Source organism: Daphnia pulex, chromosome 6, assembly GCF_021134715.1.
Source record: "Daphnia pulex isolate KAP4 chromosome 6, ASM2113471v1".
In the NCBI taxonomy this organism is placed as follows: Eukaryota; Metazoa; Arthropoda; class Branchiopoda; order Diplostraca; family Daphniidae; genus Daphnia; species Daphnia pulex.
Genome location: NC_060022.1, coordinates 3,594,096 through 3,621,711, shown reverse-complemented (window position 1 = coordinate 3,621,711; position 27,616 = coordinate 3,594,096). Strand labels below are relative to the sequence as shown.

Here is a 27,616-nt window from a genome sequence, read left to right as displayed (position 1 = left end):
TTAATCAAATATAATATTTAATATTAATTAAGATGGTAGGGTATTATTAAAGTAGATTTCCTTTTTTTAAAATATTATTATCGATTATTATTAAACAAGCGATGAAAGTGTAAAATTTCTACAATAAATATTGGTTTCTATATTGATGTAGACTGTGTATTGTACATTAATGAAGAGCGGATATGCAAGACATACAAGGTCATATGAAATATGAATACATCTTAGGGGTCATTACACAATTGGACGAGCAAGGAATCAAACACGGATCATTTTAGTGTGAAGCGAAGATGATGACCGTTGAGTGCACATCTCGATGTGAATTTAATCGATTCCAACTCTTGTCATTATTATTCCTGTCAAATAAACAGTATCGTCACCTTGAGAATGGGAATCCCCTGCATCTGAATTACCGTACCGTTCAGGATATCTAGAGGAAACGGGAAATTGCAAACCTTGTAAAAAAGAAATTTAACGATTATTGTCTCATGTAGTGCTTAAATTTAATTCAAATTCCAGCCGTTCCAGACAGCGAATCCATAAGCCTATCTAGCCAAAAAATTATAGACTGGTAAAAGTTAAATGCAACATAATCTATAAAACTACAGTGCTCGCTGGGCGAGAAACATTTCGAATCTCGTTGGAAGCCAATCACTGTATTGACAAAGCAGTCGGAGGAGAAAACATTTGGGAAGATGTAGTTGGTGAAAGCTGAAAGCGAATTCTGTGGATCGAAAGTAACAAATGTAAAAAGCGTGCGAAGAGTCTAGATGCTAATTGAACCGTCTCTCTATTTTCAATCAGAATGAGATTAAGGACGCGAAATGGCCGGAAGCCAAACATTTCCTGCGCGCTTGATTTGATTACGCTGCATCAAGCGCTTAAAGAGATCAAATCTTCAGCTCATCAGCTAGCAGCGATGGTGATACTGCTTTTCACTCAGTAATTAAACTGGGACACCACTGTGATTCTGGGAAAACAATTCAGCAGTAATGCGTGACTAAAAATAAACAAAACAAAACGAATAAGCACAAGTCTAATAAACTAAGCGATGTTATAATTTTTAAAATATTTGATAAAAACCGTTGTTTTACTTTACGAAGTGTTTTGTTGACTAAGACTTTATGCTAAAGGCTATAATTTACATTTGCTACTAAGATTTACGAAGCATATTAGATAATACTACAACAAATTCGATTTCTCCAAGTACAAAACGATAGCGATCTATCAATTAATATTTTGATGTGCTCACCAGTTATTATAATAATAGCGTAATTTGATAACAAAAAATTAAAACTAAATTTCTCCTTTATCATTATATGTTTTTTTCTCTCAGCTTTCTCAACCAGATTTCTATCTCGATTGATGCTTCAATCTTCATCATTGTAAGCTTCCTCAGAAAGATGGAAGGCATCAAGTGTGGCCCACGGACTAATTACGTAACCTATTTATTTTTTGTGCCAAGCTATCGATTCGCACGGTATATCGAATACTAGAATGTAATATGTCATCGGGTCCATCCTCCGAGACCGCAAATATGGTTTCGTCAACGCAAGCGTAGTAAATTAGAAACATCTTTCATGTCTACAAACAACGTATGGATCGATGTGCGCATAGCAGACCCGAATAAATCAAATGTGCATGCAGAACATGTATAACCATACATCTCGTTGGCTATATGAATAGAATACGAACAATTATAAATTCCGTGACAATTAACCGCAGAAAAATCTGATTCCCACCATAGATACCCATACGCAAGCCGCAGGCGGCTATGGCAACCGCGATAAAAAAATGGGGAAGTGAAAAATAAACTAGGGAATATACGTAACCAAATTTTTTGTTACCATATCCTTTCTCCAGCGTAGAAAACGCTAATGAGGTGAAGTGAAAAGAGAAAGCTTGTGTTGTCAAAATATCCATCTCTAGAAGACGCCAACCTCGTTTTCCCATCTCACATTTCCTAGGTAAAAATGAGTTTAGAAAATTGTAATTCATGGCGATCGCCTTTTCACCAGCTAAAACGTAATAAATATTTCAGCCCTCAATTTGAGTCAAACATGTTTACACTAATGCGGATGAGTTTGCGTGCGACACGGTTATTATGTGAAATCCCTTAGGAGTATTTGTAAACAAATTTACTTTTATTAAACTGGTTTGAACGGGTTTGACCAAACAGAATCAAATGTTTAGAGGATATATCTCGTCGTCTAACTTACCGTGAGTGAATCTTTGTCTGCACTTTCATTTATAACGTGTTTGACGATCCCCGGAGTTGCGATGATCCCAATTAGAATGAGATTAAGGACACTCGGATGCCGGAAGCCAGCATCTCTGCAGCACCAGGTCCCGTCGCGAAGATCAAACTCTTATTTTATCTCTTCTACTTAATCGGCCGACGATCTCTCAACGTGAGTCAGTGTCCAACTGCGGGCAGTTCGTGGCACAACATTTTTGGTATCCTTTTCTCCATAACCTAACTGTAAAAACTATCCAGATTAAACTCTTCCAACACAGTTAAAAACTTGACTCAACTCTTTTAAATTCGCAAGATCGACAGTATGTCACAGTTCCGTTTGATTAGAACATCATATTCGTCATAAGAGTCCGCACAGAATCCATTTCCCCCTCCGAACTCGTCTGATTTGTGTCAATCATGAAGGCGCTGGTATGTAACGGCAGATGTTGGATGTTTTTTTTTTAATGGAAACTATGTCAGCACTAAATTATTTCAATTCCAGGTAATTGCACTTTTGTTGGCAACGTTTCTTCCTCTTCTTATGGCGAATACGCGACCAGGAATCGAAAGAAAATTAATTACCAGGGAAGTTTTGGCTTCTTTGAACCCTTACTACGGATTGGATCCGCGCGTTTATTCCGCCGCGGAGAGAGCTCACATTCAAAGATTTCAAGAGCAATGGGAACTCCTCCTGGATTATCTTCCACTCCTAAACGGCTCCTGTGCATGTCCACCTGGGCCTCCTGGACCTCCAGGCCCACCCGGCCCGCCTAGCGTTGTGCGGATTAAAAGAGGTACTATTTAACGACACAGTTTTGCATGGCGTTGTTTTAATAAAATGTTTGTTTCGTACCTTTTATGCAATGAAGAAGCGAAGAACGGCCATCGTGGAGGTGGAGGAGGCTATCGAGGGGGAGGAGGAGGAGGATACGGAGGCGGCGGAGGCGGCGGAGGCTATGGTGGAGGTGGGGGTGGGTATAAAGCAAGTGGCGGAAGTTATAAGGGAGGTGGGGGCGGAGGTGATAGCGGCTCGCCTGGGCCGCCGGGTCCTCCAGGCCCACCAGGCCCACCCGGTAAGGATGGAAAAGACGGACACGATGGAGAAAAAGGTGAAAAAGGATCACCGGGATCGAAAGGTCCTTCCGGCGACAAAGGACACTCGGGAAAAGATGGTTCTCCTGGTCAGGAAGGTCCTCCAGGCGAAAAAGGTGATTCAGGAAGTGATGGATCTCCTGGATCAGATGGAGAACCCGGTGAAAACGGCAAAGATGGATCACCTGGAGAACCAGGGTCGATGGGCCCGAAAGGAGATCCTGGATTCCCTGGTAAAAAAAACTTAAGTTTTAAATTTATTCCTTCTGTTAACCAATACCCCCTACGCTTAGACTCGTGTTCTAATTAGGCAATTTTGAATAGGATTTCCAGGTAAAGTGGGAGCTCCAGGATTGGATGGAAAAAATGGCGATGATGGCGATGATGGCACTCCCGGACAACCTGGGCCCAAGGGCGATAGCGGATCAGATGGTAAGTGCATTTGCATCTTTACAATTAGAAACTAAATTGGTTGCTTAATCCAATTGTTATTACTCACAAAAGGAAGCCCCGGAGAGATGGGACCTCCAGGGCCGGAAGGGCCGGAAGGACCTCCTGGATCGATTGGCCCGAAAGGTCCAACAGGCGAAACTGGATCTCCAGGAAAAGATGGAACTCCTGGGCCGAACGGTCCTCCAGGCGAAAAGGGTGATAATGAAAAAGAAATTTGGATTTATAACTTACTTTTTAAAGGCTTTTAAAAGTCGACGCCTGGATGAATTTAATATATCTGTCTGATGTTTTCTTCTGTTTAAACAATGCCCAATCAGGCGAAACTGGCGAACCGGGAGCTGTTGGGTTAAGTGGACTTCCTGGTGATCCTGGAAAAGCCGGACCGACCGGGCCGACTGGACCAGAAGGACCTACTGGAAATACCGGAGAACAGGGTGAGTACATGAAATTACTACAAGACAAATTGATTCGCCAATAGAAATAATAATAATATTGTTGGTTTATTAAAAAGGACCTTCTGGAAAAGAAGGTCCCGAAGGCCCTGAAGGCCCTACTGGACCTACTGGTAATTAAAATAAAAGCTGTTTTGATTAATACTGAAGCTTGATTAATGTTGCTAATCTCATTAGGACCTTCCGGGCCACCCGGAAAAGATGGGAAAGATGGTCATCCGGGGCCGGTTGGTGCTCCAGGCTCACCAGGAGGTCCTGGTCAAACGGGATCGCAAGGTAAAGCTGGTCTACCTGGCTTTACTGGACCACAAGGGCATCCTGGACAAATGGGACATACAGGCCCGATAGGACCTCCTGGACCTCAAGGAAAAGCCGGCATACCGGGAACACCTGGAGAAAAAGGTCCAGAAGGAAAGGCCGGTCCCAAAGGTCCACCTGGTAAACCTGGGAACGACGGTTCATCAGGCCCTAGTGGTGAGAAAGGATCACCCGGAGAACCTGGCCCACAAGGGCCAGAGGGAAAACCTGGAACTTCGTACGAGAAACCAAAGGAAGCTACAAGCAGCAGCAGCAGTTCTAGTAGTTCTTCCAGCAGTTCCAGTAGTAGCACAGACGAAGGAAAGGGTAAACCAACAGTTTACGCCAGAGCCGCATCGCCATCCAGACCGACGTATACTCCTCCAAATAGCGGCAACAGCAAATCTACTACTCCGGCGCCAGCACAGACGTACAACGCCAAACCGCCGTCACTTTCGTCATCGCAGCAAAACAATAAATCACAACCGAAAGCAACGAAAGCAGCGAAAGCCTCAAGTTCTCCCGTCAAATCGAGCGGGACTCTCAGCGGGACTTCATTCTCTACAAGCTTTCAACTCCCCTCCACATTTCCCGATTTCTGGAAATAGAAAACATATTAATGAGTAATTCATTTCGTTGTTTAATAAATGGAATTTTAGCGTGTAACGAGTCAAAGACAATACAAATTTCTAATAAATGCACGCAGGATTCTTTCTTGATTATTCGCTAAATGTTATCGAATAAATTTCGCCGTCGACGTTCAGAAACGTTCACAAAAGTTTTTGGCAATGCGGAACTAAAGAAAATGCACAATGTCGTGACCCACAAAACTACGAAGCCGATCGACACAGAAAAACGAAGCGGCATTGATAACCACGAAGCTGATGGATGGGACTGTAAGTGGAGAACTCATTATTTCTAAATTACATTGAATTCTTCCCATTTTTATTTTCGCACCGCATGGGCAACAGGCTCTATGGACGTTTTTTAAAAAGGAATGAAAGTGGAATAACTCGTCCGTTCATGGATGAAGTGGCCCAAGTTGTCTTTATAGTTTCCCTGCTGCTTTTTTGGTTACATTTTCCGACCATAGTTTATTTTACTGCATAAACATAACACTATCCATGGTGGAAAAAATAAACTAACTTTCTCGTACGTGAATTTCTGGGTTTTTTTTTTTTACATTCGCTTCTACTCGTATCTCTGTGACAGTGCGATTTCCCGAACATCCGTGAATTTTTTTTATGATGTCTCAGGTCTCGAAAAATGATAGTTTTACATAATGTTTTTATATTATTTGGTTTTCACGGAACTTTTTCTTTGTTTACAGTTCGACCATAATCTTGCATAATTATACCAGCGTTTCTATTGCAATTCACTTTTTTTACACTCGTCTGCTTGGCAAAGCTGCTAATAAAGAGAAATATTGTATACTATTTCCGGAGACATTTGAACAGAACGACTGCCAGCACTTTGGCACGTATAGTTCCTTATTTTTTTGTGTCTTTTCACGGCGGGGTTTTGACGGAAAAAAGTAAATAACCTAAATCATTTTCTTTATAATTCAGCCCCATGGTGGGCCTCGGCCTGGTGACAAGAAAGAAAGCTAATGTCTGTGTCTTCCTCCAGAGCTAGCTTTTTACACCACAAAATAATTCATTCATACACAAGTTTAAAAAATTAAGACACACATACCTGCCAAAATAGTAGAACGTCTGTTGTATAAACTATTTCCTTATTGTAGGTTTTATCTATAATTTCTAGTATTTTCTAAAAGTCTCAAAAATTTAACAAAAGTGTGTGTCGTTCGTTTAATTGTAGTCTGCAATCTGGGTCTGGTTTGGCCCGTTTTGCATTTGCCAAATTGCGAAAATGAGTCAAAAATTGATTCAATCGAACTTGTTTTTTTTTTTAAATTAACACTAGATTGTCAACGGTAATTGATACTTCAAGATAAATAGTAAATACTTAAAGTTACTCGCTACTCGGTCTTATACAGATTCCTTTGAAACGCCTTTTTCAAATGAAAAAACACAAAAAATCATTTAATTACATTGATCTTTATAACTTTCTAGGCATTTTTTTGTGTGATTCGAATTTCTAAACTCTTTTCACGAGTTTTCGTCAGCATCAAACTTTCATTTTTTCTGTTTTCTTGTTTTAGTAATCGGGAAACCCCAATATAGCGCACACATGCTGCTGCACAGCAGCCAGGAGAACATACTTTTTCTTCCCAAAATTTTCATGAAATGGTGCGGTTCGGAGTTTCTTCGGTTATTTGGTACATTGCCTACGTATAGACATCTGCACGGGCCAATTAAAACGCAGCTTAATAGTAGACACACAACGTGCGAGTCTATATACGTATAGAATGCTACATTTTTTGTACTTTTGCTATTCAAACAGAACGTCCAAGAATGTGGTGTTGATACATCCGCGCAGGTGATTTCCTTTAAACTTTCACAAAAATTTGCCACTTCTAAATCGATTTCGATGTACAACTTTAATTTCGCATAATAGCTCAGCCTGAATATATTATTGTTTGGATTTCTGTGTACAAACATCAAGACGTATAAGAAATACCTGCACGTGTGTGGTATCACGGAATGGCTGGCCGATTTCCTGCTCCAGAATGAAGATAAAAGGTATAACGCAAGGTGTGTTGTTGGCTCTTTCTCTTTTTTTTGTTTCACTCGCCCCCAAAGGAGAGGTTTCCCTTTTACGTCAAATATTTCTGTATGTTATATATATATGAAGAGAGATTTCCGTTATCCATCTGGCCCGAAGAAACGGCCCGACAATCAGACGTATTGTATTATAGTGGGCAGACTACTGACCGCACTTGTGTGTATATAGGCTACTTCATTGGATACACAGTAGAAGTTTTCATTGCGATCTCTAAAAAAATATGGATCCCTCCCATCTTTTCTAACCTGTTTCGTCCGACTTTAGTGGCACGCTCGCACATGGTATTTAAGACTGCCATTTCTCATCCAAAAGCCAGTGTTCAATCGACAACAGTTGAAGAAAGAGCTACTTCAGAAACAGGTAAGCATTTGCCACCACAAGTTTCTCCAGGATTTCTAGTTCTTCAACCAATAAGCAAAGGGCGCACTATAGTTTGTGTCAGTTTTATTTGCCGTTTAGCGGTGACCAGTCAAAAGTGCATTGACCATCTACCGAGCAATCAATATTCTCTTATGTGCATTTGTTTTACGTTTTTCACAGTTTAATCAATACGTTAGCCATAATAATAATAATTGCTGATATTTTCATACGACTAATTTGATTTTGTTTTCCCACAGTCATTCAATTAGAGTTATAGCTAACAAACAAGTGGCTAACTAAAAAATCAGCCATGAGAGTTTTGGTAAGTTAAAAAACCATAAATGATTGGAATTTCACAGTAAAGATGAATTAATTATTTTCTTTTATTGATTTCAATCATCTAGGCATTTGTTTCACTCTTGGTGGTTACCGTTTTGGCGGCACCTCAATACGGGCAAGTGCCGCAAGCAGGTCGCCAAAATGTTCCGATTACCAGGGAACAGTGGGGCTCACTCAATCCGTACGGTTCCGGAGCTCCTTACGAGATTCAGAAGCAATGGGAGAGCTTCTTCGAATATCTTCCTTGGCTGAAGGGACCTCCTGGACCACCAGGACCGCCAGGACAAGCTGATTACGGAAGCAATTCCTATGCTCAGCCTCAAGTGATTCCAGGACCTCCTGGTCCTCCTGGACCTCCAGGACCTGCTGGATACAAGGGAGAAGCTGGGTCTCCAGGATCTCCTGGCTATTCAGGAGGACCTGGGCCTCAAGGGCCACCTGGAAAACCCGGAGCACCCGGTTACCCCGGACCAAAAGGAGCAGCAGGCTACAACGGCGCACCAGGTGCTCCTGGTAAACCAGGCTACAATGGAGAGAAGGGAACACCTGGCTACAATGGCTCACCCGGTCTACCTGGAGGACCTGGACTACCAGGCAAAGACGGATACAATGGAGCTCCGGGACTTGCAGGACTTAAAGGCGAAACCGGCCCACCTGGATACACTATTCCATCCAAGATCCCAGGCCCACCTGGTCCACCTGGCTACCCCGGTAAAGACGGAAAATCAGGATACAATGGCGGTCCCGGCCCTGTTGGCCCAGTTGGCCCCGTTGGACCTCAAGGGCCTCCCGGCAAACCTGGCACCAATGGCTATCCTGGCGGACCGGGACCTAAAGGAGATGCTGGAACTCCTGGCTATAGCGGAGCACCTGGCAAGGATGGATATCCCGGTGCACCAAGCAAAATTCCAGGGCCTCCAGGACCACTTGGACCTTCTGGTCCTCCTGGCTACAACGGCGCTCCTGGCAAAGATGGTCTCCCTGGCGGTCCTGGATACCCAGGCAAAGACGGACTCCCCGGCGCTCCTGGATATTCTGGTATATAGTTTGATGCTCATAATATTGTTAATTCCACTTCCGTTTTCTTCCGGCATCAAAATTTTTCGTATTTACAATTTAGGCCCACCAGGACTTCCGGGTAAACCAGGCAAGGATGGCTATCCCGGCCCAACTGGAACTCCTGGCTACTCTGGCGGCCCAGGCCCCGTTGGCCCACAAGGTAAACCCGGTGCTCCTGGATACCCTGGCGGCCCAGGACCAATCGGCCCGATCGGTCCTCTAGGCCCTGTCGGACCTCAAGGCAAACCAGGTACTCCAGGTTACCCTGGTGGTCCCGGACCAGTAGGACCTCTTGGACCAGTTGGACCCGTGGGACCTCAAGGTAAACCAGGATCTCCTGGTTATCCCGGCCCTGCTGGACCTGCAGGACCTGCCGGCTATCCCGGACAGTCTTACGAAGAACCGGCCTATCAGCAGCCAGCTTACAAGTCATCATCCGCTTACTCTCAAGCGGCGTCCCAGTCCAGTTATTCGGAGCCCCAATCATCTAGTTTTGGGAAATTCCTTTTTTAAAAAAACTAAATGTCGACGTTTAGTTGAGATTATGTGACAATGGCAAGCAATTCTTTTTCCCCTCCCCCCTAACCGAAATATTTTAAGAGTTTACATTAAATATTATATAGAGCTATACATGAAGGTTTGATAAATTTGTGCAAGTTGTAAATAAACCATGTTTCAATCATCAAGCAAAATACTTTTAGAACAAAAAGTTGGAATAACAGTTTTCGTCTTTCGGTTTTTCTCTTCGATAATTTAATATTGCCAAGCATTACAATCCTCACCGTTGTTCTCCTTGCTCTCTAGTCTAGACTCTAGACTATTTATTGCTGAAATGATAGAGCCTTGCGAAATTTAGTGATACGACGTCTACCATAATCAGGTATAGCAGACCGAACAAACCCATTAATCCTAAAGAACTGCTATAGGCTACCCACTTTATATCTATAGAGATAAAACCAAGTATCGCTGTGTAAATTCAATCTAAATTCAAAGTCACAAATATTGTGACTTGGATCAAATTCGTTAAAATATAAAGACATTTCTCAAATTATATAGTAGCGGAGACATATTACAACATCTCGTAAAAGTTGTCTACATACTCTTCTTTTTGCATCAAATATAATAGATACAGCATATACATTTACATATAGTCATCGATCGATAGCATCTGCTGCTTCTATCGTCGCCCGCCCAAAACCGGTTATATTTAGTATTTGCTTTTAACTCGAGTGCAGTTGTGTGTTCAGTCGTGTTCAGTAATTGACTGGTTTTCCTTTCTTTTCCAAAGAACTCGGTAAGGTATTACACATCAATGATGGAACATTCGAGCTCTACTGGCGCATTCAAATTAGATGACACAGTTGGGAAAATTCGACCTTTCGGTACTATATACGGCCCTGGCCAGTACTATACTCGATTAGTGTACACACTTCGTGTAAGTTTGCTACTTCACGAATATAATCATCACTCATAGGGATGATTGAAGACTCACAGATGTACGCGGAGAAAGGGAAAAAGTGTACCACCAGCCGACCCTGAACATACTATTGCCTGAGTATCGGCAGTATAATCAAAATAAGTTCTGATAAAAGTTTTTTTCTTTCAACTCGTTTTATACCTAAAAAAGGTTTTATTAGCGTGAATACTATTTAGTTTTTCTGCCAACTGATTTCTCCTTTCACTCATTCTCATCTGCATATCCAGAAGAAATAAAAAAAAATGCCGCCAGCTGGAGAAGAGAATGTTCTGTAAAAGGTCAGCGCGGCTCACCATCACTTTCATCTGCGGCGATTGTATAAAAGCTGGACAAGCTCAGACGATCCTCATCAACACTCTCCAACTCTTTCCAGCAGAGCATCAGAGCAGCACAACTTTCCCAGTCCAAAAATGAAATTCGTAAGTCAATTCCATAGTTCCAAATAATTGTATAATTTGAATTTTCTTTAATTCTGTTGGCTGGCTGTGCTCATATTAAATATTAGGTTATCATCGTCGCTCTTTTCTCCGTGGCTTTGGCTGCCAAGTTGGACGCACCCATCGAAATCATTTCATCTAACATCGACATGAAAGAGGACGGCAGCTATTCATTCGAGTAAGTTTCCAGCTGCAAAATCTTTTCTTTTGCTCAAAGTAATTAATTCTATTTAATTTGTCGCTAAATTTAACAGTTTCGAAAGCGCTGATGGCACCAAGGTCTCCGAGAGCGGCAGCCAGAAGCAAGTCGGACCTAAACCCGAGGATATCGGCACCGTCTCCAAGGGATCTTATTCGTACACCTCTCCCGATGGTGTCGTCATCACCGTCAACTGGACCGCCGATGAAAACGGTTTCCAGGCCACCGGTGACCACCTCCCCACTCCTCCCCCCATGCCCGAGCACGTCGTCAAGATGCTCGCCGACTTGAAGGCCGCCGGTGTCCTGTAAACAGTTCAAATGGCTATATTTTATACATGATGTACATAACGTCTACAATGGTTGCCATGACTACATAGAGCAATCAATGTGGTGGTATGCTGTGTATTCCTTGTATCATATAACATATTATTTTGTCCTAAAGCAGAGAGAAGCAGTAAAAAATATATAGAATGCAAAACTAAAAAGAATTCATTTCTTTATCCGTTCTCTTATTGCCTTTAGGATCTTTAATGGTGCCTATCCTAAGATTTTAAAAATGTTTTATTAGCTAGATTTATGCTACTACTTTCACCCAAAGCCAGATCCAACGACGCCTATAATCAGTTTCCATCGTGACCTTGGCGTCTGTTCTTAATGCTTATTCGTTCATTCGTGATTAGATTGGTGCAAAGCGGTGCAAAGTGCAGACAGCCCAGACACCTTAATAAACCTTAGCGGCAACCTCAGAGAAAGACTCGTTGAACTTGGCATTCCTTTTTATATAACTTAATTGGCTCTTACAATGTATAAAAAAGCCCGCTCAGCTTGGTGGGCAAATGATTCACGATTCCCCACGTTCAACCGAAATCGCCGGTGCACAGACGCGCGAGCAGAGCTGAGCGATTGTCGATTAAAATACACGGAAAGGAAACGCATTGAATGCGGTACAGTATACGCACAACAAATATGCTTGAAACTTAATTATTTAAAAAACAAGTAGGTCAACTGAGCCTGTTGTAACATTTTTTCAAACATTTCTATTATGTATAGCTCTTCGCCAGCAGCGCGGGTTCACCTACTATATAAGGCGAAATATTCAATGCCATGAAAATGAAAGTGTTTCGTTAAATTCCTGCATTCGTTCTTAGTCAAATGGGCGCAGGCAACAGCGCATAGTCCATAATAACCAACTCTCCTCCATCAGCTCTCTCATAACAAACAGAACAACAGCCGTTACAAAGTTTTCAAATCTAATTTTATACCTGTGAATTCGTGATGGCCATCAACGTGGGTGGATTAGTTTCCATCATCGTCTTTTACCTGGTCATTTTGGCCGTGGGCATCTGGGCTGGTTGGCGACATGGCAAGAAAAACCAGAAAGAAGCAACAGGGACGGAAAGCGTCATGTTGGCCGGCAGAAACATGGGTGTGTTTGTCGGAATTATGACGATGACAGGTATATACACATTAGACTTGCAAAACCATCTTCGCGTGTAATCAAATCATTTTTTTTTTCATAACTTATTTCCAATGAATAACAAATTTAACAGCTACTTGGGTCGACGGTGGATACATCATGGGATCGGCCGAAGTGGTTTTTACTAGCGGAGTCGCTTGGTGTCAGGCCCCATTTGGCTACGCTGTAGCCCTTTTCTTGGGTATGTATATACGGTTATGTAAACTCTGACAGACAAGCTGTTTATCCATATTCAAATTTATTGTTCAAATGGGCACGCGTGTTAATATTTAAAAGGGGGACTGTTTTTTGCGGGACCGATGCGCAGCGCTGGCTACCACACAATGCTGGATCCGTTCCAGGAAAAATACGGCGCCAAAATCGGTGGAATTCTTTACCTGCCGGCCCTTTGCGGCGAAATCTTGTGGTCGTCGGCCATCCTGGCCTCACTCGGCTCCACTTTGAGCGTCATTCTAGGATTGAATAATACGATCGCCGTCCTATCCAGCGCTTCCGTCGCCATGCTCTACACGCTCTTTGGCGGCCTTTACAGCGTTGCGTATACGGACGTCGTTCAACTCTTTTGCGTCGCGTTCGGCTTGGTAATTTCTTTCAAATTCAAATGAATGACTGAAAACATGTTAATATATATTATGGACATTGAAATTCTTGGATAAAAGATTCTGTGCGTTCCGTTCGCTTGGAATAATCCGGCCGTCGACATGGAAAATCTCAGTCCCGCCGTGTGGGGCGGCACCATCAAGACTCACGACATTGGCATTTACACCGAGAATTATCTACTACTCATCATGGGAGGCATTCCCTGGCAGGTTTTGGCTCCATAATCTGATGGTGATCCGTGATCCATCATATAATTAGTTAATATGTAATGATTCTATATTATTTTGGAATGGTGTTCCAAAATCTATTTATTACAGGTCTATTTTCAACGAGTGCTGGCATTCAGGTAAACATTTTATTTTAAAAATATTTTTTTTTGTCAATTTTTTAACGAAATCAGTTCCCTGTTTTTTGTAGGACGCCAAAGCAAGCCCAGACCATGTCGTACGTGGCTGGATTGGGTTCTATAATATTGGCAGCGCCACCGATTTTACTAGGAGTCGTGGCTACCGCAACAGGTTTGAAAATAAATTAGTTATTTAATTTTCAACCCGAATTCTATTTAGAAAGTTTGATCCCTTTTTGTATTTGAATCCTTCTGGCATGTGGCGTAAGATAGCCGCAAAGAAATACGTACTATGTCGACCTTGGGCCATATCTTTTGATGCAATCAAATCTTTAGGGTAATGTTTTGATGACGTAGAAAATATTGCGAAAAAACACATCCGTTTTGTTCCAAAAGATTCAGCGTTTGTTTTCTTGTCCATAATAAGGGAAAACCCGGGAAACCCCGTCCTGACAGCAGTGTAATCGAATACAAACTATGTTAGCCGTAATTTGAAAGAAAAAATCATGTGGAAACTTGCCAGCATCTTATGTCATTTATAGCAAAATTCAAATTGATATCAACATTATTTTCAGATTGGAATGTTGCCACCAATGGAACTATGAACATTACGGTCGCAGAGGATGGAAAAATCATATTACCTCTCGTTCTGCAGTATCTAACACCAGCTGTGTGTTTTCTATGAGCTTTCTCATTTAATTTAATTCAGACAGTTGTTGATATGATGATATGATATCTGTTCCAGTGGGTGTCGTACATTGGTCTTGGAGCTGTTTCGGCAGCCGCCATGTCCTCGGCCGATTCTTCCATGCTGTCGTCGAGTTCCATGTTTGCTCGCAACATTTATCACGCCATCTTCTTTCCTTGGGTAATTATCCCAGTCAATGCATGTTTAATTGGCTTATCAAATTTTTCTTGTACAACAGGCTTCCGAACGTCACGTTGTGCGTGTCATATGGGTGGCCATTGTAGTCGTTGCTGCATTAGCTTCTGTCGTCGCCCTAACCGTTAACTCCATCTACGGCTTATTGTACGTTTCTATTAAATTAATTCTTCATTTTTAAATCAATCAAAATTAATCTTTTTATCGACTATGGCAGTGTGTTGAGCGCCGACTTGGTGTACGTGCTCTTATTCCCTCAACTGTTGCTGGTTATTCACTGGAAGAAATATTGCAACTCGTATGGGTCTATTACTAGCATGATCACCGGATTTGTATTTCGGATACTAGGTATAAAGATATCAAAAGCTTTATTTACAATGACATCATCGATAACCTTCATCCGCTTTTCTCATTTCTATAGGTGGCGAACCTCTTCTGGGTTTACCAGTAGTCCTGGAATATCCTTTTTACGACGCCGAACTGGGACAATTATTTCCCTTTAGGACTTTGTGCATGATCATAGCACTTTTGTCTCACGTTCTTGTATCGCTGCTGGCTCACTGGATCTTCAGGAACAATTATCTGTCCGCAAAATGGGACGTGCTGGGATGTTTTGACGACGCCTCCATTTCATCGTCCACTCGTCAAAATTCCAGAGCTGGCGAAGAGAAGATAGTTGATGACTTTTCCAGTTGTCGAATGAGCAGCAACTCGTCAGAGGAGACCAGCACGTCGGCATCTCAATTCGAGCTCATCAGCAGCAGGTCTTCAACGCAGGAACACTTGTCAGCTCAAGTGCCTCGAGGAGAAGTCAATCCTGCATTTTCTCTTTAAAAACAATTGACATTCATCAAATCATCGTCATTCAAACTTTTGTCTGTAGGCCTAGAAAAATTATAATTCTTCTTCCGAAATGAAAAATATCGAAATATATGAAAGACATCATTCCCTATTAATCTATTATCTTTCAAGTCTCCTGGGGGTGTTATTGTGACCAGTTTCGTGCAAATTTTTATTTCTTTTTAAATTTGTTTGCGTCGATGACGATGAGAAAATGGCTTTTGGATTTGGGGGAATCGATTAAAGTTTTTATTATTTCAATCGATATCTTAAAGACTAATTAGAATATTAGTGTCGTCTGCTTCCACTTTTTCTTTTGTTTCAGTTTCGAAAAAGGGGCGAAGATTACGAAAAAAACGACCACGTTCTTGGAAACGAAGTGGCTGTACGGAAAAAGATTAGTGATTTCTGGTTTGTGAATGATATTGATAACTATTGCTATGGGGGACTAAACGATAATTTCTTGGTGGCGAAGGTGTCTTCACGAAAAATGGCACGTTTGGAGAACGCACGTTTTGTAGAAATAAAATTACAAAGATGTGGTGCCTGTGCCTGTGGTCACTTTTATTTAAAGAATCCCTCAATACACACTCAATGCTGGTTGGCAGGTAAATAACAATATAATGATAATAATAATAAACCTGTATAAGTTTGTGAAATGTAAGTTCCTTGTCGTGTAAGCCCCCTGACAATGTCAGGAAGTTTTGTTTGCACTATGTAATCGTTTCCTTTGTGCAGATTTGAGGCCTGATCCTGCCATCACAATCAAAAGATATGCCAGTTTTGCATGTGCTGGTATTTGACCTGTCATCAGCAACAATTACAGTACCATCACGCTTGGGTAATGATTTTCATTAACTTTTATGCCTGTGATCTGCTATGCAGGAAACATTAACAAATTACATGGAAACCTTAAATTCTCCTGTTTATTAACAGTTAGGGTTTTCCCATCGTCTCATTTTCAACTTTCCCTTGGTGATTCTATAAATTTTTTTCATAACCTGTTTTTTTTTTTTTTTTTTTTTTTTTTTTTTCTATTTAGATTAACAGCATCCTGTTTGATTGAATAAACTGCCGATGTCGGTCGAGTTACGAATCCCCTTCTTGAAATCCCCTTGTTTTCGTGTACACCTGCGTGAGTATGGGTATTCAAGAGGATGTGGGTCGCCCCTTTTCCTAACCCACCTGGTGGATTCAACTATTCTGCGGATGAAGCACTTGGGGATGCCTGGTCGTATTTCCCAGGCTTAAAGGTAGGAAAAGTTAAATTTATCTCTATTCTTCCTTTTTTTTAAAAACTATTTGGTGGTGTTTATTATGAATCGTTGGACACTACCGAGTGCCATTATTCGTGAGTTAGTTCTATTCATATTCCGTCATTCCTTCCTATACCAGCAGTTAAACCGCCTCGAATGTTTTGTAATTACCTAATAAGGACACATGATGCGACTTATAAGAGTGTCGATATCTGTCAACCATACATCAAGCCGTTTTTCCTTTTTCAGCTTTAAGAAAACACCCTACATGCCGCATTCCGCATTAATTCCGCGAGCTGTGATGAAAAATGACATTTCCGTTCCATTAACCTACTTAAAATCGGATGGGGTGTCCCCATTCAAATGACGTTAAATTCGTCTTCCACAATAGTGCTTATTACTCGATCACTCAACCTTACACAAACGGTACCATGATAACGACATATCACGTAATCTTGACTAAACAAAAGCCGCAGATGATGCTTTTCCATACATACGAATTAAATTATTAGTTTGATTGAATCGTAAAAGAAGACCTGTTACCATGCGACAAAATACTAGAAAGAAATACGTATCAGAAAATAACAAAAACATAGCGATTGCTGTAATGAAATTACATTTCGTGTGAAAAGAGAAAAACAAAAAGCAGCATGGGTGAAGGAACTTCGCGGAAGTGATGGCGAACCGCATCCGGCTGTTGTTGTTTTGTTCAGAATTGGTGATCCCCGTCCGTCTTGCGCAATTTTTTTGTGTGCAGCACAGGCATCCGTAACGAAATGACGTCATGAGCTCGTGAGCCAAGTCCCTCCCGCCCGCGGGCTAGGATTTCACGGTACTAGCCTGGGGCCATACATAAACATATAAATTCCACGAACGCCCAAACAAACTCGAATGAACATGCCTCTAGGTTGTATGCATCCACTTCAGTTCAAGGCAAACTTCCCAAACAAAATTCAGTCTCAGCTCGTCTTTCACGATAACCGCATCAGTTTCGTTGGTCGCGGTTGTTTTGTTTTTTAATTTCCAGTTTCCTCACATTCAGTGATAGTGGCTTCGTCGTAGTTTATTGTCGGCCAAGTTTTTTAGTTCTATCCAGTGAGATTTATGAACGTGTAATAAAGTGGATTACAAAAGATCTAACAAAGTGATAAGAGTTATTGATTTATCTCTTACAACAACGTGTTTTCGTGATATAGAATTTTTGTTGTCAACTTATTACACGACAGTCTCTTACGTTTGTTGGCATAGTGGCGGTTTGGTGTGAGTGACCGGCAGGGCGTTGTCGAAAAATGAATAACCACATACGAATGGAATACATGCACCTGCTGCCATGGAGGCGGCACGTTAAGGAAAACGGAGACGAAGAGCTTGGACTTGATGACGATAATGTATTCTATTATATTTCCATTTTTTGTCTAGTCCTTTGTTAATAATTAAATTTGATTTTTTATCTAGTTATCTGAATCCGAAACTCACTACCATGATATCAACAATCCCCGGGGGTCGGTCTACAGCAAGTACAGGTGAGGAAACTTATTGTCTTGTTATTTTCATTTTATTAATTGAAGTTTGATTGGATTTTGTGAATTTTCAGTTTGAACGAAGGCGATTTAAAACTTTTGGGCTTCATCCGCGAAGAGAATGGAATCACTGAAGAGACGGATGCGAACGGCGATAAGTTTTGCAGCAGCACTAATCAGCGCTTGATGATGGCCATCGAGGATAGGGATACTGTAATTAAATAATTCTATAACTAATAAAATTGTTAAGATATTTTTAAAACGAAACTTTCATTTTACAGGGAGCTGTCGAGTTCTGTTTAAAAAACGGTGCGGATCCAAACCACCAATACGGAACGAACAAAATCACCGCACTTCACTTGGCTGTGAGTTATATTTCCAATTGCTAAATTACATCATACTCAAATTTCTCTCGTAGACTGTCGGTGCTCCAGAAGCTGTTCAGCCCTTGTTGAAATACGGGGCTGACGTGAAAGCTGCAGACTCGAGAGGAATAACGCCACTCCATTTGGCGGCCGGAATGGGTTCGGAGGATCTCGTCCAGCAGCTGATTGAAGCCGGAGCCGATACCAACGGTCAGGATCACGTTAGGGAGAATGGAGGTGGCCAAGAGACGCCACTCCATCGGGCGGCCGTTGGGGGCCACTTAGAAGCGTTGCGAAAACTGATTCATGGTGGTGCTCAGGTAATGTTATAAGTAAATCTCGATTTCATGTTGCAATATCAAATAATGACAACATCTGGCGCCCGATAAAAATGTAGGTGAACATTGGTGAAGCTCGAGGACGGACGCCCCTGCACTACGCGGCCCAGCGAGGAGCGACGGGCTGCATCCAGGCTTTGTTAGATTACCAAGCCGATCCTAATCTTACTGATAAAAGAGGTGCCACTGCTTTGCTTCTCCTGGGAGGTGGTTACCTCATCAAAGGACACCGACGAGTTTCAGGGTATATACTTTTGTCATTTGAAATCCTTGTCCATTGAATTTGAAAAATGATTGACCTTATAATTGCAGGTATACTGAAAGTGTGGAAACGCTGATCAGAGGCGGAGCCAAAGTGAATGTTAAAGATCCAGACTCGGGAGTCACTCCACTACACCAGGCCGTGACACTCGGTCGACTGGAGTCGACTAAATTATTGCTGGCCTATGGAGCTAATCTCATAGCTCAGGACAATGAAGGTGGAACACCTTTTCACGCGTGTGCCATCAAAGGACAAGCTTCCACTCTCAAGTATCTTCTTTCCCAGCCGGGCGCTAAAGACGCCATCAATTTGCCGGACTCTAAGGATCGAATGCCGCTTCACAAAGCCGCTTACCGTGGATCAGCCGAGTGCATTCAACTTCTGCTGAAAGCCGGTGCCGATCTTGGCGCCAAGACTAAAACGGGACTGAGCGCGGCAACGCTGATCCTGCAGCTGCCGAACGGAGCGAAAATATTGAGCAAGAGGCTGGACGAATCCATCATCTCCAACGGGATCGATCCGAGTGAAGTGGCCTGTCGCATCAAGTTCGACTATTCCGTCCTGCTGACCAAACACAAGTTTCAGCAGATGGGAGTCATCGAGGACATCATGGACGACAGACGCCAACGTCGAACGGCCGATTTGCTCCAGCACCCGGTTATCGAGTCCTTTCTATTTCTGAAATGGCGCAAGATTCGATTTATTTTCTTTTCCAACATCATTTTGTATTTGATCCTGGTGGCCGGAGTGTCGGCCTACGTCCTGTCGAGCGTCTGGAATGATCCAGGCCCCTCTTCCGCAACGACAACGACAGTTCCGCCACTGAACTTAAGCGAAACGGTGGCAGGATCCGACGTTCAAGTAACCAATCGCTTTGCTTCCGAGCCGGAAAGCGTCATGCAATTGCAGTTGTCGCTAAACATCGTCATTTTGATCATCATCTTTCAAGAGGTGATACAGTTTACCTCGCTGCACTATCAATACTTCCGCGAACCGGAATCTTGGATCAAAATCGGGGCTCTGGTCACTTCGACGATTGTCATTTTCTCGGCTCCTCCTTGGCCAGACTGGGTCCATCATGTCTCAGCTGTGGCCGTTCTTCTTGGCTGGTCGGAAGTCACTCTACTCCTTGGAAGGTAATTCAAAATAAATCAACCCATTATAATGAACTCCTAATGGATGGTACATAAATTTTATTGTATCTGTAGATTGCCGACCTTTGGAGTGTACGCCCTGATGTTTTACGCCGTGGCCCAGCATCTTGTCAAGTTCATTTTCGTCTTCTTCTTCTTCTTGGCCGGTTTTTCGTTCAGCTTCCATCTGATTTTCAAAGATCGACACGAAGCTTTCGGCTCTCCTTGGACTTCACTACTGCGCACATTTGCCATGATGATTGGTGACACCGGTTACGACGAGTGAGTTTTTTTTTCTCCTTAAAAAGATTTCAAGATTGACGAATAAGGAAATCAATTCCTAGACACTTAATTGAATACACTCGTTTTCCTCAGGTATTTGACCGAAGGCAATTTCAACTTACAAGGGACGGCCCACGTCATCTACTTCTTTTTCCTCATTCTGGTCTCACTGATTTTGATGAACCTGCTTATCGGTTTGGCCGTCAACGACATCCAAGGACTTCAGAATGAAGGGCGCGTCAAGAGGTTGCGCAAACAGGCGGAATACATCGTCTACTTGGAGGACATTGTCAGCAACAGGTTCCTGCGATGGCTACTCTTCTGCTCCAGCATCATGCAGTGGTTAAACTCGTGGATCAACCTGGAGCCCGTTTTCACTTTTAGTCCGGCCGGACGGAAAATGAAGACGGTCGTTTTGCCGTCGTCTACAGTCGAGCGGGCCGTGGTCATAGTGCAAGAGGGCCGGGCTCCGTTGGAGAGTATGACGATCAGTGACACCTACAATTTACTGCACGAATGCGTAGCGTCCATCGGCACTCTCCGGCAGAGAATCGAAAGCCTGGAACAAGGTTTAGTCGGATCGTCGACAGCCGTACCGCTTCCCGATTCCGGATCGTTGGAGAACGTCGAGCACAAAGGAGATTCTGGCGTCGCTCAGGATCAGGATTCTGGCGAAAATCATGAAGATTCCGATTCATCCGTTTCCGAATTGGATTACCCCAAAAGTCACAAAGGGGAGGCCGACGGTAGTGGAGATCATCTGGACGGACCGTACGGCAGGTTAGGTAGATCGTTGTCGCGCAAAACCACAAAGACGACAGTGCTAAAGCGCTCCATTCAGTCAGAGTTAATGGACATAAAAAGAATGTTAATCACACTCACTTCCCAAAATGATATCTCACCTTAAAACTATGTTAATTATTATTGCACCGGAGTTTCTATAAATCCGATAAGTTATTGTTACGTAACAACCTTTTCCGTTCTACATCAGTTTAACTGATTCTCTTCGCATTTTCCTGTTTTTGATACTTTCAATTTTACTTGCTTGTGATACAATTCAACAATTGAATATTTAAATCTTATCACCAATCAAGCCATCAACTTATTTTGTAAACTAGAAAATCACGAGTATTTTTAATGGCATGACAAAAGAAGTATTTTTGGTTGACAATTGGTTATTATCTGTTATATAACCAGGTTGTCAGTTAGAAGTGAAGAATTAATTTCTGAAACACTTTCAGTCAGAATGATCAAAAGACATGTTAATAAGAGAAAATGAATGAAAATGCTCTAAAATGTCGATCGATTGTATTCGTGATTTCACGGAGAGGATGTATGCATTGATTCCAAATTGTTATTTAGACAAACTCACTTCCACACTATGTTAGTAAAGTAATAACGGAGAACATATAAGGGACGTTTAACAAGAGCAACTGCACAACTTAACCTCTGTATCCACCGTAATGGCCGCCATAGCCACCGTATCCTCCAGAGTGTCCACCATATCCTCCATGACCACCATATCCTCCGCGATAGGCTTTGTGTTTCTTCTCTGCCGTTTCTAGATCTTCAGCGGCAGTTTCTTCTACGACAGAGCGGCCCTTGCGTCCCTTGTATTTCTTGTGACCATGTTCAGCGGCTTCCAAGTCGGCTGTTTCTCCTTCGACAGAGCGGCCTTTGCGTCCCTTGAATTTCTTATGACCATGTTCAGCGGCATCCAAGTCGGCTGTTTCTCCTTCGACAGAGCGGCCTTTACGTCCCTTGTATTTCTTGTGACCATGTTCAGCGGCTTCCAAGTCGGCTGTTTCTCCTTCGACAGAGCGGCCTTTACGTCCCTTGTATTTCTTGTGACCATGTTCAGCGGCCTCCAAGTCGGCAGTTTCTCCTCCAACAGAGCGGCCCTTGCGTCCCTTGAATTTCTTATGACCATGTTCAGCGGCTTCCAAGTCAGCTGCTTCTTCTGCGACAGAGCGGCCCTTGCGTCCCTTGTATCCCTTGTGGCGATGCTCAGCAGTTTGCAAATCTAAAAGAGTTGCGTCTCCTTTGACCTGTTGCGTTTCTTCAACGGCTGCCGCCAGAACCACCAAAAACGCTAAAACGATCTAAACGAATAGGCATGGCAAAAATGTAAAGCTTTGCTCGCACAATTTTGATTCTAGCAAGTTCTTTCACGATTTTTTTTTTTTTTTTTTTTTTAGATTTAAGTGAAGTAACATCAAATATTATCTTACCACGACTTTCATGATTGCGCTGGAGTTGCTTGTAGAAGTGGATGTAACTGTTTGATGTCGATAGAGTCTTTTTCTCACTTCTTTTATACCTAACTCGGTGACACGCCTCTTGGGATTTTCCCACTGCAATCAGGTAACATTAGTGCAAGCAAATTATATAAGTGGCAATGCCCTTGAAATCAAACATTCTGGAACCTCCTCCGAAACTTCGCCCAACTCATGCCAAGGCTATAATTGAATCAGAATTGAATTCGAATAGTAAACTTGAAAAGCCAAATTTTTGGTCAACCGACAAACAACAATCTGATCAGAATATGACGAAATATGCCCTTTAGTCCCAAAAGGCAAATACGCTTCAATGGCAACCAGTTTGGCAGTTACTGCGCATGTATCAACCGGTTTTTTTCCGATTTAAAAAAATTTCCATAAAAATTTCTTCTGCGAAAATTTTTCATCTTATATTATTTAGTAATAACAAACGACCAGTAGGTCCATTTAAAACTCTGGCAAGGGCGAACAATTTTTTTTTACTGATTGAATTAAAAACGAACAAGTTGCAATATTTAGTTACAATTTTATTACTTTACTTCTTACGTAATCATTTTTAATAGTCAATTAGGCATTTCTGTTTTCATTGAAAAAACCTGTTTGTCGTACTACTTGAATTAAGTAAAGGACGATGAGTGTCACACTTCGAACAACCATGATGTTGGATATTGAGAGCAACGAAATGAATAGCCTTCGAATCGTGTAGGAAATTCTGTTTACTTTTAAACTTCACCTTATGAATTCGAAATAGTCATGGACTCATGGTGACTGGCAATTTCAAATAGCCACACTCGTAAAAATCAAACTGGAACTGCTCGCCCTTCAAAATTTTTTCTTTTTTTTTTCGGTTTCATGGTGTCCTGAAATGAGGGAATGATTACTGAACTGGTTTGTTATTCACATGTTACTCACCTTCACATCACCTTCAGAACGATTTCAGCGGTGCGAAAATAGAAAACATTTAGGGAAACAGCTGGAACGTGTTGTTGCTCCCGCAATGGGCCGGTGGCCATGTGATTGCTCATACGGAGAGAAGCCAACGCCCATAGAAGTCGGCATCGTTTCAAGAAAAACCGGATTATCCTTCCTATAAAGACGATGTTGAGACCAATCGAAATTTTTGATCTACGGAAAATAAAGGAATTCACTTTAGGAAATCTTTCAGGATTCAAGCTACAATTCTTTGGCAAATACCTCCAACCAGCCTCCAACACGTGTGTATATTGTCCATCTGTGTCCATCACATCGTTCTTTACGAGTTGCATTTTTTGGCCACAGCACTCACGAATCAAATAACAATATGTATTTAAGTTTAACGGCATATTATATGACTATGCATTTTGCATAAATTCATTATTATATGACTATTTGTTTTACGACTATGCCTACGAATATCACAAGACCTTCAGATACCGGAAATGCCTCACCATGTAAAGTACATCGGCATTTCACGGTTCGTAAAACCCTAAAAGTCACCGTCCAGGTTTTGTTTACATAACACCAAATTATTTCGCATTGGTTCTCATCGAGGAAAAATAAAAAAATAAATACCAGATTCAGTTCCCATAACTGCTCTATAAAAATTTAAACAAAAAAAGGCCTTTGTTGTCTGCAGAGAGATTACGCTTAACAGCTTCTTTCGTTAGATAAGCCTAACAGCCCTTGCACTTGCACCCCCATATAATTTGTTCAGAATACTAGAATATTTTAGAGATTTTTAGAGATCCCTTCTTGTTAACGTTCGTAGCGGTGTTTTTTATACGATTTACGATCCATCCGGCGGATGGCGGGGGCAATAGATTAAACTGCCTTTGGAACGGTTAGTTAATCGATATATGGGGTGGTTTCCGGGTTGAAAAGATCGATCAATTATTTTGCATTCATATATCGTCTGCTATTTTGTTTTTAAAAAAGAAAATTAACAGTTTAACACGTCAAGTCACACACACGTCAAGTCCCAAGAGTGATCTGTCGCCATAATGACCATGCACCTTCTTGTATTGTACAGTATTTCATTTCATTAAAGTAACGTAGATAATTTTACGCAAAACAAGTTTTTCATAATTGAACATAATTTTTTTTACACATTCAATGAAACAAGTTTTCAAAGGGCTAAAGGTTGTATAGTCATTTCAAAACATACTTTAATAGATGAAGGACATCAGTTAATTCTTTTGGAATTTGTACTTATATTGTTATCTTGTTTACTCTTCAAGCCAGATAGACCAATGAGACATAAACACTTAGTATCTATAATGATAACCGTACAATATTCATATCCAAGGTAGAACTAACATGCAGAGATAACTCTCCATTTCAAACTTCACCATAGTCTTGACAAACTGCTGACACAATCCACTTTAGAAAAATGTTGAATTCCGTGTGTTCGTTGTCCATTATGACTCAAATTGGATTACTAATTTTGGTTGTATTGGGTGTCATAAAAGCGTATCTCATCCTGACGACGGGAGTTTGCACCAGTACGAAGAAGTTGACTGGGAAAACTGTCATCATCACAGGAGCAAATACCGGTATCGGCAAGGAAACGGCGCTTGATCTGGCAAAGAGAGGAGCACGAGTCATTCTGGCATGTCGAGATCCTAAGAAAGCAGCCATTGCAAAAGGTTTGTACACTTGAACGTTATATAGGTTAATTTCATCTTGCTGGTTTTTCTCTATCACATCTTTCTGCAGAGGACATCATTCGTGAGTCACGTAACAAAAATGTGTTTATTCGCCAACTTGATTTGACGTCGCTCAAATCCGTCCGCAAGTTTGCCGCAGACATTCTCAAGAGTGAGCTTCGTTTAGACGTCCTAATCAATAACGCTGGCTGCGCTACCATTGAGAAGAAGTTGACAGAAGATGGACTCGAGGTTCAGATGCAGAGCAATCATTTCGGGCACTTCCTTTTGACCAATCTGCTGTTAGGTAAGTCTCTTATTTGTGGCGTTTTTTCTGTGGAAGGAAATCAATATGGTCGATACATCATTCATGTGTCGATATCAAATCATTTCAACTAAACTGAAGGGTTGATGATGAAAACTGCTGGAACCAAACTAGAAGTGGAAAAAAGTGTCCGCATCATCAACGTTAGTTCAACCGCTCACAGATGGATAAAAAAACTGAACTTGGATGATCTCACATTTGAACGTGATCCATCCGATAATAAAATTCTCAACATTTATGGGATCACCAAGCTTTGCAACGTTTTATTTAGCAAAGAACTGGCCAAGAAACTCGAACCTTTTGGTGAATTCAGCTATTCGTTAATTTTTCATGCTCGGTGAATGAGTATTCCAATATTCAACGGTGGAATGAAAAGTTATTTAGAGTCCTAATAACAATTAGGTCGAAACATGACATATAAAGTAACATAAAAACCCATTCAGATGCACAAAACTCTCATGTTCTTCTTGCTCTTGTATGTGCCTCACCTAAGGTTTGCTGAAAAAATCTGCTCCCTCTCGTATTATATTCGTCTCTTCCATGGCGCACTCCCAGACTAACACATTGGACTTGAACAACTTAAATTCGGAACTGTCTTACAATACCGGCACAGTGTACATATTGGCTTCTTTTTTATATTGACTTTCACAGATTGATTTTAACGCTTATCAACTTTTTACCAGATACTTTTATTCCAAGTTGTGCCAAGTTCTCTGTACTCGACATCTCGCACCTCTCGTTATCAAATCCGGTATAATAATTAAAGTACAAGTAAATTTAAATGATCAACAATGAAGCAACCTTGTTGTTTGATAGTTCAAGCTAATTTTGATATTTTTAATCACCTCAATTTTAAATTCAATTGTTGCATACGATAAGGTGTAACCGTCAACTGTTTGCATCCTGGTGCTGTCAAAACTGAAATCTTTCGCAACGCTCCAACATGTAACATCATTTTTTATATGTTGTTGTATTCTGATTCAGCCAAATATTACTCGAGTAATTTAATTAGGGTTCCAGATGGTAGCCGCGGTCTGCATTCCACTTTTCTTTAAGGTTTTTTATTTTTTTTTCTTTTTCTGCTGCATTTTAAAAAATCTCATTCCACTGTTTAATTAGTTGTGAATACTTCATTTTCATCAAGCATACATACACTAGAAATTAAATGTATATTAACTTATTATTTTTTCTTATAGGTAAAAACATTACTGTCAATGCTCTTCATCCGGGTGTCGTTCAAACTGAATTTGGTCGTTTCCTTCCTTATGAGACTTTAGTGAAAATTGCATCACATGTGTCTTCTATTTTCTCAAAGGTTTAAGACGAGAAAACTGAGAATTCAATTTTGTTTCCTCATTCATTACTGAGATTGATTTACATATCCGTTGAACGTTATAACTGTCTACCTTCTATATTTCAGTCGGCCAAAGAAGGTGCGCAGACAAGTATTCACTTGGCTGTGGCTGACGAAGTCGCCAACGTTACAGGAGAATATTTCAGCGATTGTAAGGTAAAATATTAACTTAAAACAAAAAACATTTATTAATAATATAGATGCCTGCAAATCAAAGCTGATGCATACAACGATAATCTAAAAGTTGATAAAGATGTACCGGAAATAATATTTGCAATGCAAGTTTTAAATATTTTTCGAATTAAAAATACAATTTTTTTAAAATCACAGATTGCTAAAACGTCCAAGTTGGCAAAAGACCTCGAATTAGCCAAGAAGCTGTGGGAGGTCAGTGAAACTTTTGTCAAGTTGAAGCCAGAAGAGCGCCATTTTTAAAACACCATTAAAACAAGGTGATTGTTTTTGTGGACGTCCAATAAAATAGGAGTTCAATGATTATGAATTTATTTAATGTACTTTATGATAAGCGAAATGACTAATGAGAGGAAAGTGTAATATGTGTTTCCATAATCCGTGTTTTGCTTTTGCCGCTTTTGCCAACTGTCCAGGATAGCCGTTTCGGAAAATGGCAACACTGTATG

At 41.4% G+C, this 27,616-nt stretch overlaps 6 protein-coding genes and 2 long non-coding RNA genes across 15 annotated transcripts; 5 read left to right on the top strand and 3 right to left on the bottom strand.

Moving 5' to 3' along the window:
* Positions 1 to 140: 140 nt before the first annotated feature.
* LOC124195791 lies at positions 141 to 6,354 on the bottom strand. Of its 5 annotated transcripts, none has more exons than XR_006875424.1 (9): positions 6,226 to 6,354; positions 3,828 to 5,128; positions 3,090 to 3,730; positions 2,819 to 3,006; positions 2,533 to 2,718; positions 2,217 to 2,477; positions 1,845 to 1,960; positions 416 to 997; positions 141 to 353 (listed from the first exon to the last, which is right to left on the bottom strand). It is a non-coding gene; the product is annotated as an uncharacterized LOC124195791 (long non-coding RNA). The 5 variants fall into 5 exon arrangements; XR_006875427.1 differs by having other exon boundaries at positions 416 to 452; XR_006875426.1 differs by having other exon boundaries at positions 416 to 427.
* A 1,146-nt stretch (positions 6,355 to 7,500) lies between these two features.
* Positions 7,501 to 9,668, top strand: LOC124195788 (collagen alpha-1(III) chain-like). The gene is made up of 4 exons (XM_046590369.1): positions 7,501 to 7,578; positions 7,836 to 7,900; positions 7,983 to 8,955; positions 9,038 to 9,668. The coding sequence occupies exons 2-4, from the start codon at positions 7,889 to 7,891 to the stop codon at positions 9,487 to 9,489; spliced, it is 1,437 nt and encodes a 478-aa protein (XP_046446325.1). The 5' UTR covers positions 7,501 to 7,578; positions 7,836 to 7,888; the 3' UTR covers positions 9,490 to 9,668.
* Positions 9,669 to 10,755: 1,087 nt separating this feature from the next.
* LOC124195784 (endocuticle structural glycoprotein SgAbd-3-like) lies at positions 10,756 to 11,536 on the top strand. Its single transcript, XM_046590360.1, has 3 exons — positions 10,756 to 10,872; positions 10,959 to 11,068; positions 11,145 to 11,536. Exons 1-3 carry the CDS (start codon positions 10,864 to 10,866, stop codon positions 11,398 to 11,400), a joined length of 375 nt encoding a protein of 124 aa, XP_046446316.1. The 5' UTR covers positions 10,756 to 10,863; the 3' UTR covers positions 11,401 to 11,536.
* Positions 11,537 to 11,654: 118 nt separating this feature from the next.
* Positions 11,655 to 15,544, top strand: LOC124195780 (high-affinity choline transporter 1-like). Its single transcript, XM_046590354.1, has 12 exons — positions 11,655 to 12,035; positions 12,142 to 12,547; positions 12,642 to 12,749; positions 12,845 to 13,149; positions 13,228 to 13,377; positions 13,486 to 13,514; positions 13,586 to 13,686; positions 14,090 to 14,184; positions 14,260 to 14,382; positions 14,441 to 14,544; positions 14,615 to 14,745; positions 14,819 to 15,544. The coding sequence occupies exons 2-12, from the start codon at positions 12,367 to 12,369 to the stop codon at positions 15,229 to 15,231; spliced, it is 1,740 nt and encodes a 579-aa protein (XP_046446310.1). The 5' UTR covers positions 11,655 to 12,035; positions 12,142 to 12,366; the 3' UTR covers positions 15,232 to 15,544.
* Positions 15,545 to 15,560: 16 nt separating this feature from the next.
* On the top strand, positions 15,561 to 22,467 carry LOC124195776 (transient receptor potential channel pyrexia-like). 2 transcript variants are annotated; one of them, XM_046590352.1, is made up of 12 exons: positions 15,561 to 15,845; positions 15,976 to 16,078; positions 16,280 to 16,490; positions 17,742 to 17,881; positions 17,949 to 18,016; positions 18,088 to 18,226; positions 18,295 to 18,378; positions 18,432 to 18,698; positions 18,776 to 18,960; positions 19,029 to 20,114; positions 20,187 to 20,393; positions 20,487 to 22,467. In XM_046590352.1, exons 4-12 carry the CDS (start codon positions 17,783 to 17,785, stop codon positions 21,298 to 21,300), a joined length of 2,949 nt encoding a protein of 982 aa, XP_046446308.1. In that variant the 5' UTR covers positions 15,561 to 15,845; positions 15,976 to 16,078; positions 16,280 to 16,490; positions 17,742 to 17,782; the 3' UTR covers positions 21,301 to 22,467. The 2 variants fall into 2 exon arrangements, with proteins under 2 accessions (XP_046446308.1, XP_046446307.1); XM_046590351.1 differs by lacking the exons at positions 15,561 to 15,845; positions 15,976 to 16,078; positions 16,280 to 16,490 and having other exon boundaries at positions 17,382 to 17,881.
* Positions 21,685 to 22,769, bottom strand: LOC124195782 (TATA-binding protein-associated factor 2N-like). The gene is made up of 2 exons (XM_046590358.1): positions 22,625 to 22,769; positions 21,685 to 22,495 (listed from the first exon to the last, which is right to left on the bottom strand). Exons 1-2 carry the CDS (start codon positions 22,634 to 22,636, stop codon positions 21,836 to 21,838), a joined length of 672 nt encoding a protein of 223 aa, XP_046446314.1. The 5' UTR covers positions 22,637 to 22,769; the 3' UTR covers positions 21,685 to 21,835.
* Positions 22,770 to 23,186: 417 nt separating this feature from the next.
* Positions 23,187 to 24,404, bottom strand: LOC124195785. Its single transcript, XR_006875419.1, has 2 exons — positions 23,867 to 24,404; positions 23,187 to 23,797 (listed from the first exon to the last, which is right to left on the bottom strand). It is a non-coding gene; the product is annotated as an uncharacterized LOC124195785 (long non-coding RNA).
* A 218-nt stretch (positions 24,405 to 24,622) lies between these two features.
* On the top strand, positions 24,623 to 27,471 carry LOC124195781 (retinol dehydrogenase 13-like). Of its 3 annotated transcripts, none has more exons than XM_046590356.1 (8): positions 24,623 to 25,296; positions 25,367 to 25,603; positions 26,115 to 26,235; positions 26,305 to 26,372; positions 26,501 to 26,566; positions 26,634 to 26,677; positions 27,042 to 27,131; positions 27,306 to 27,471. In XM_046590356.1, exons 1-8 carry the CDS (start codon positions 25,041 to 25,043, stop codon positions 27,408 to 27,410), a joined length of 987 nt encoding a protein of 328 aa, XP_046446312.1. In that variant the 5' UTR covers positions 24,623 to 25,040; the 3' UTR covers positions 27,411 to 27,471. The 3 variants fall into 3 exon arrangements, with proteins under 3 accessions (XP_046446312.1, XP_046446311.1, XP_046446313.1); XM_046590357.1 differs by lacking the exon at positions 27,306 to 27,471 and adding an exon at positions 26,818 to 26,936 and having other exon boundaries at positions 24,862 to 25,296; positions 27,042 to 27,132; XM_046590355.1 differs by lacking the exons at positions 26,115 to 26,235; positions 26,305 to 26,372; positions 26,501 to 26,566; positions 26,634 to 26,677 and adding exons at positions 25,703 to 25,924; positions 26,818 to 26,936 and having other exon boundaries at positions 24,770 to 25,296.
* The last annotated feature ends 145 nt before the right edge of the window (positions 27,472 to 27,616 follow it).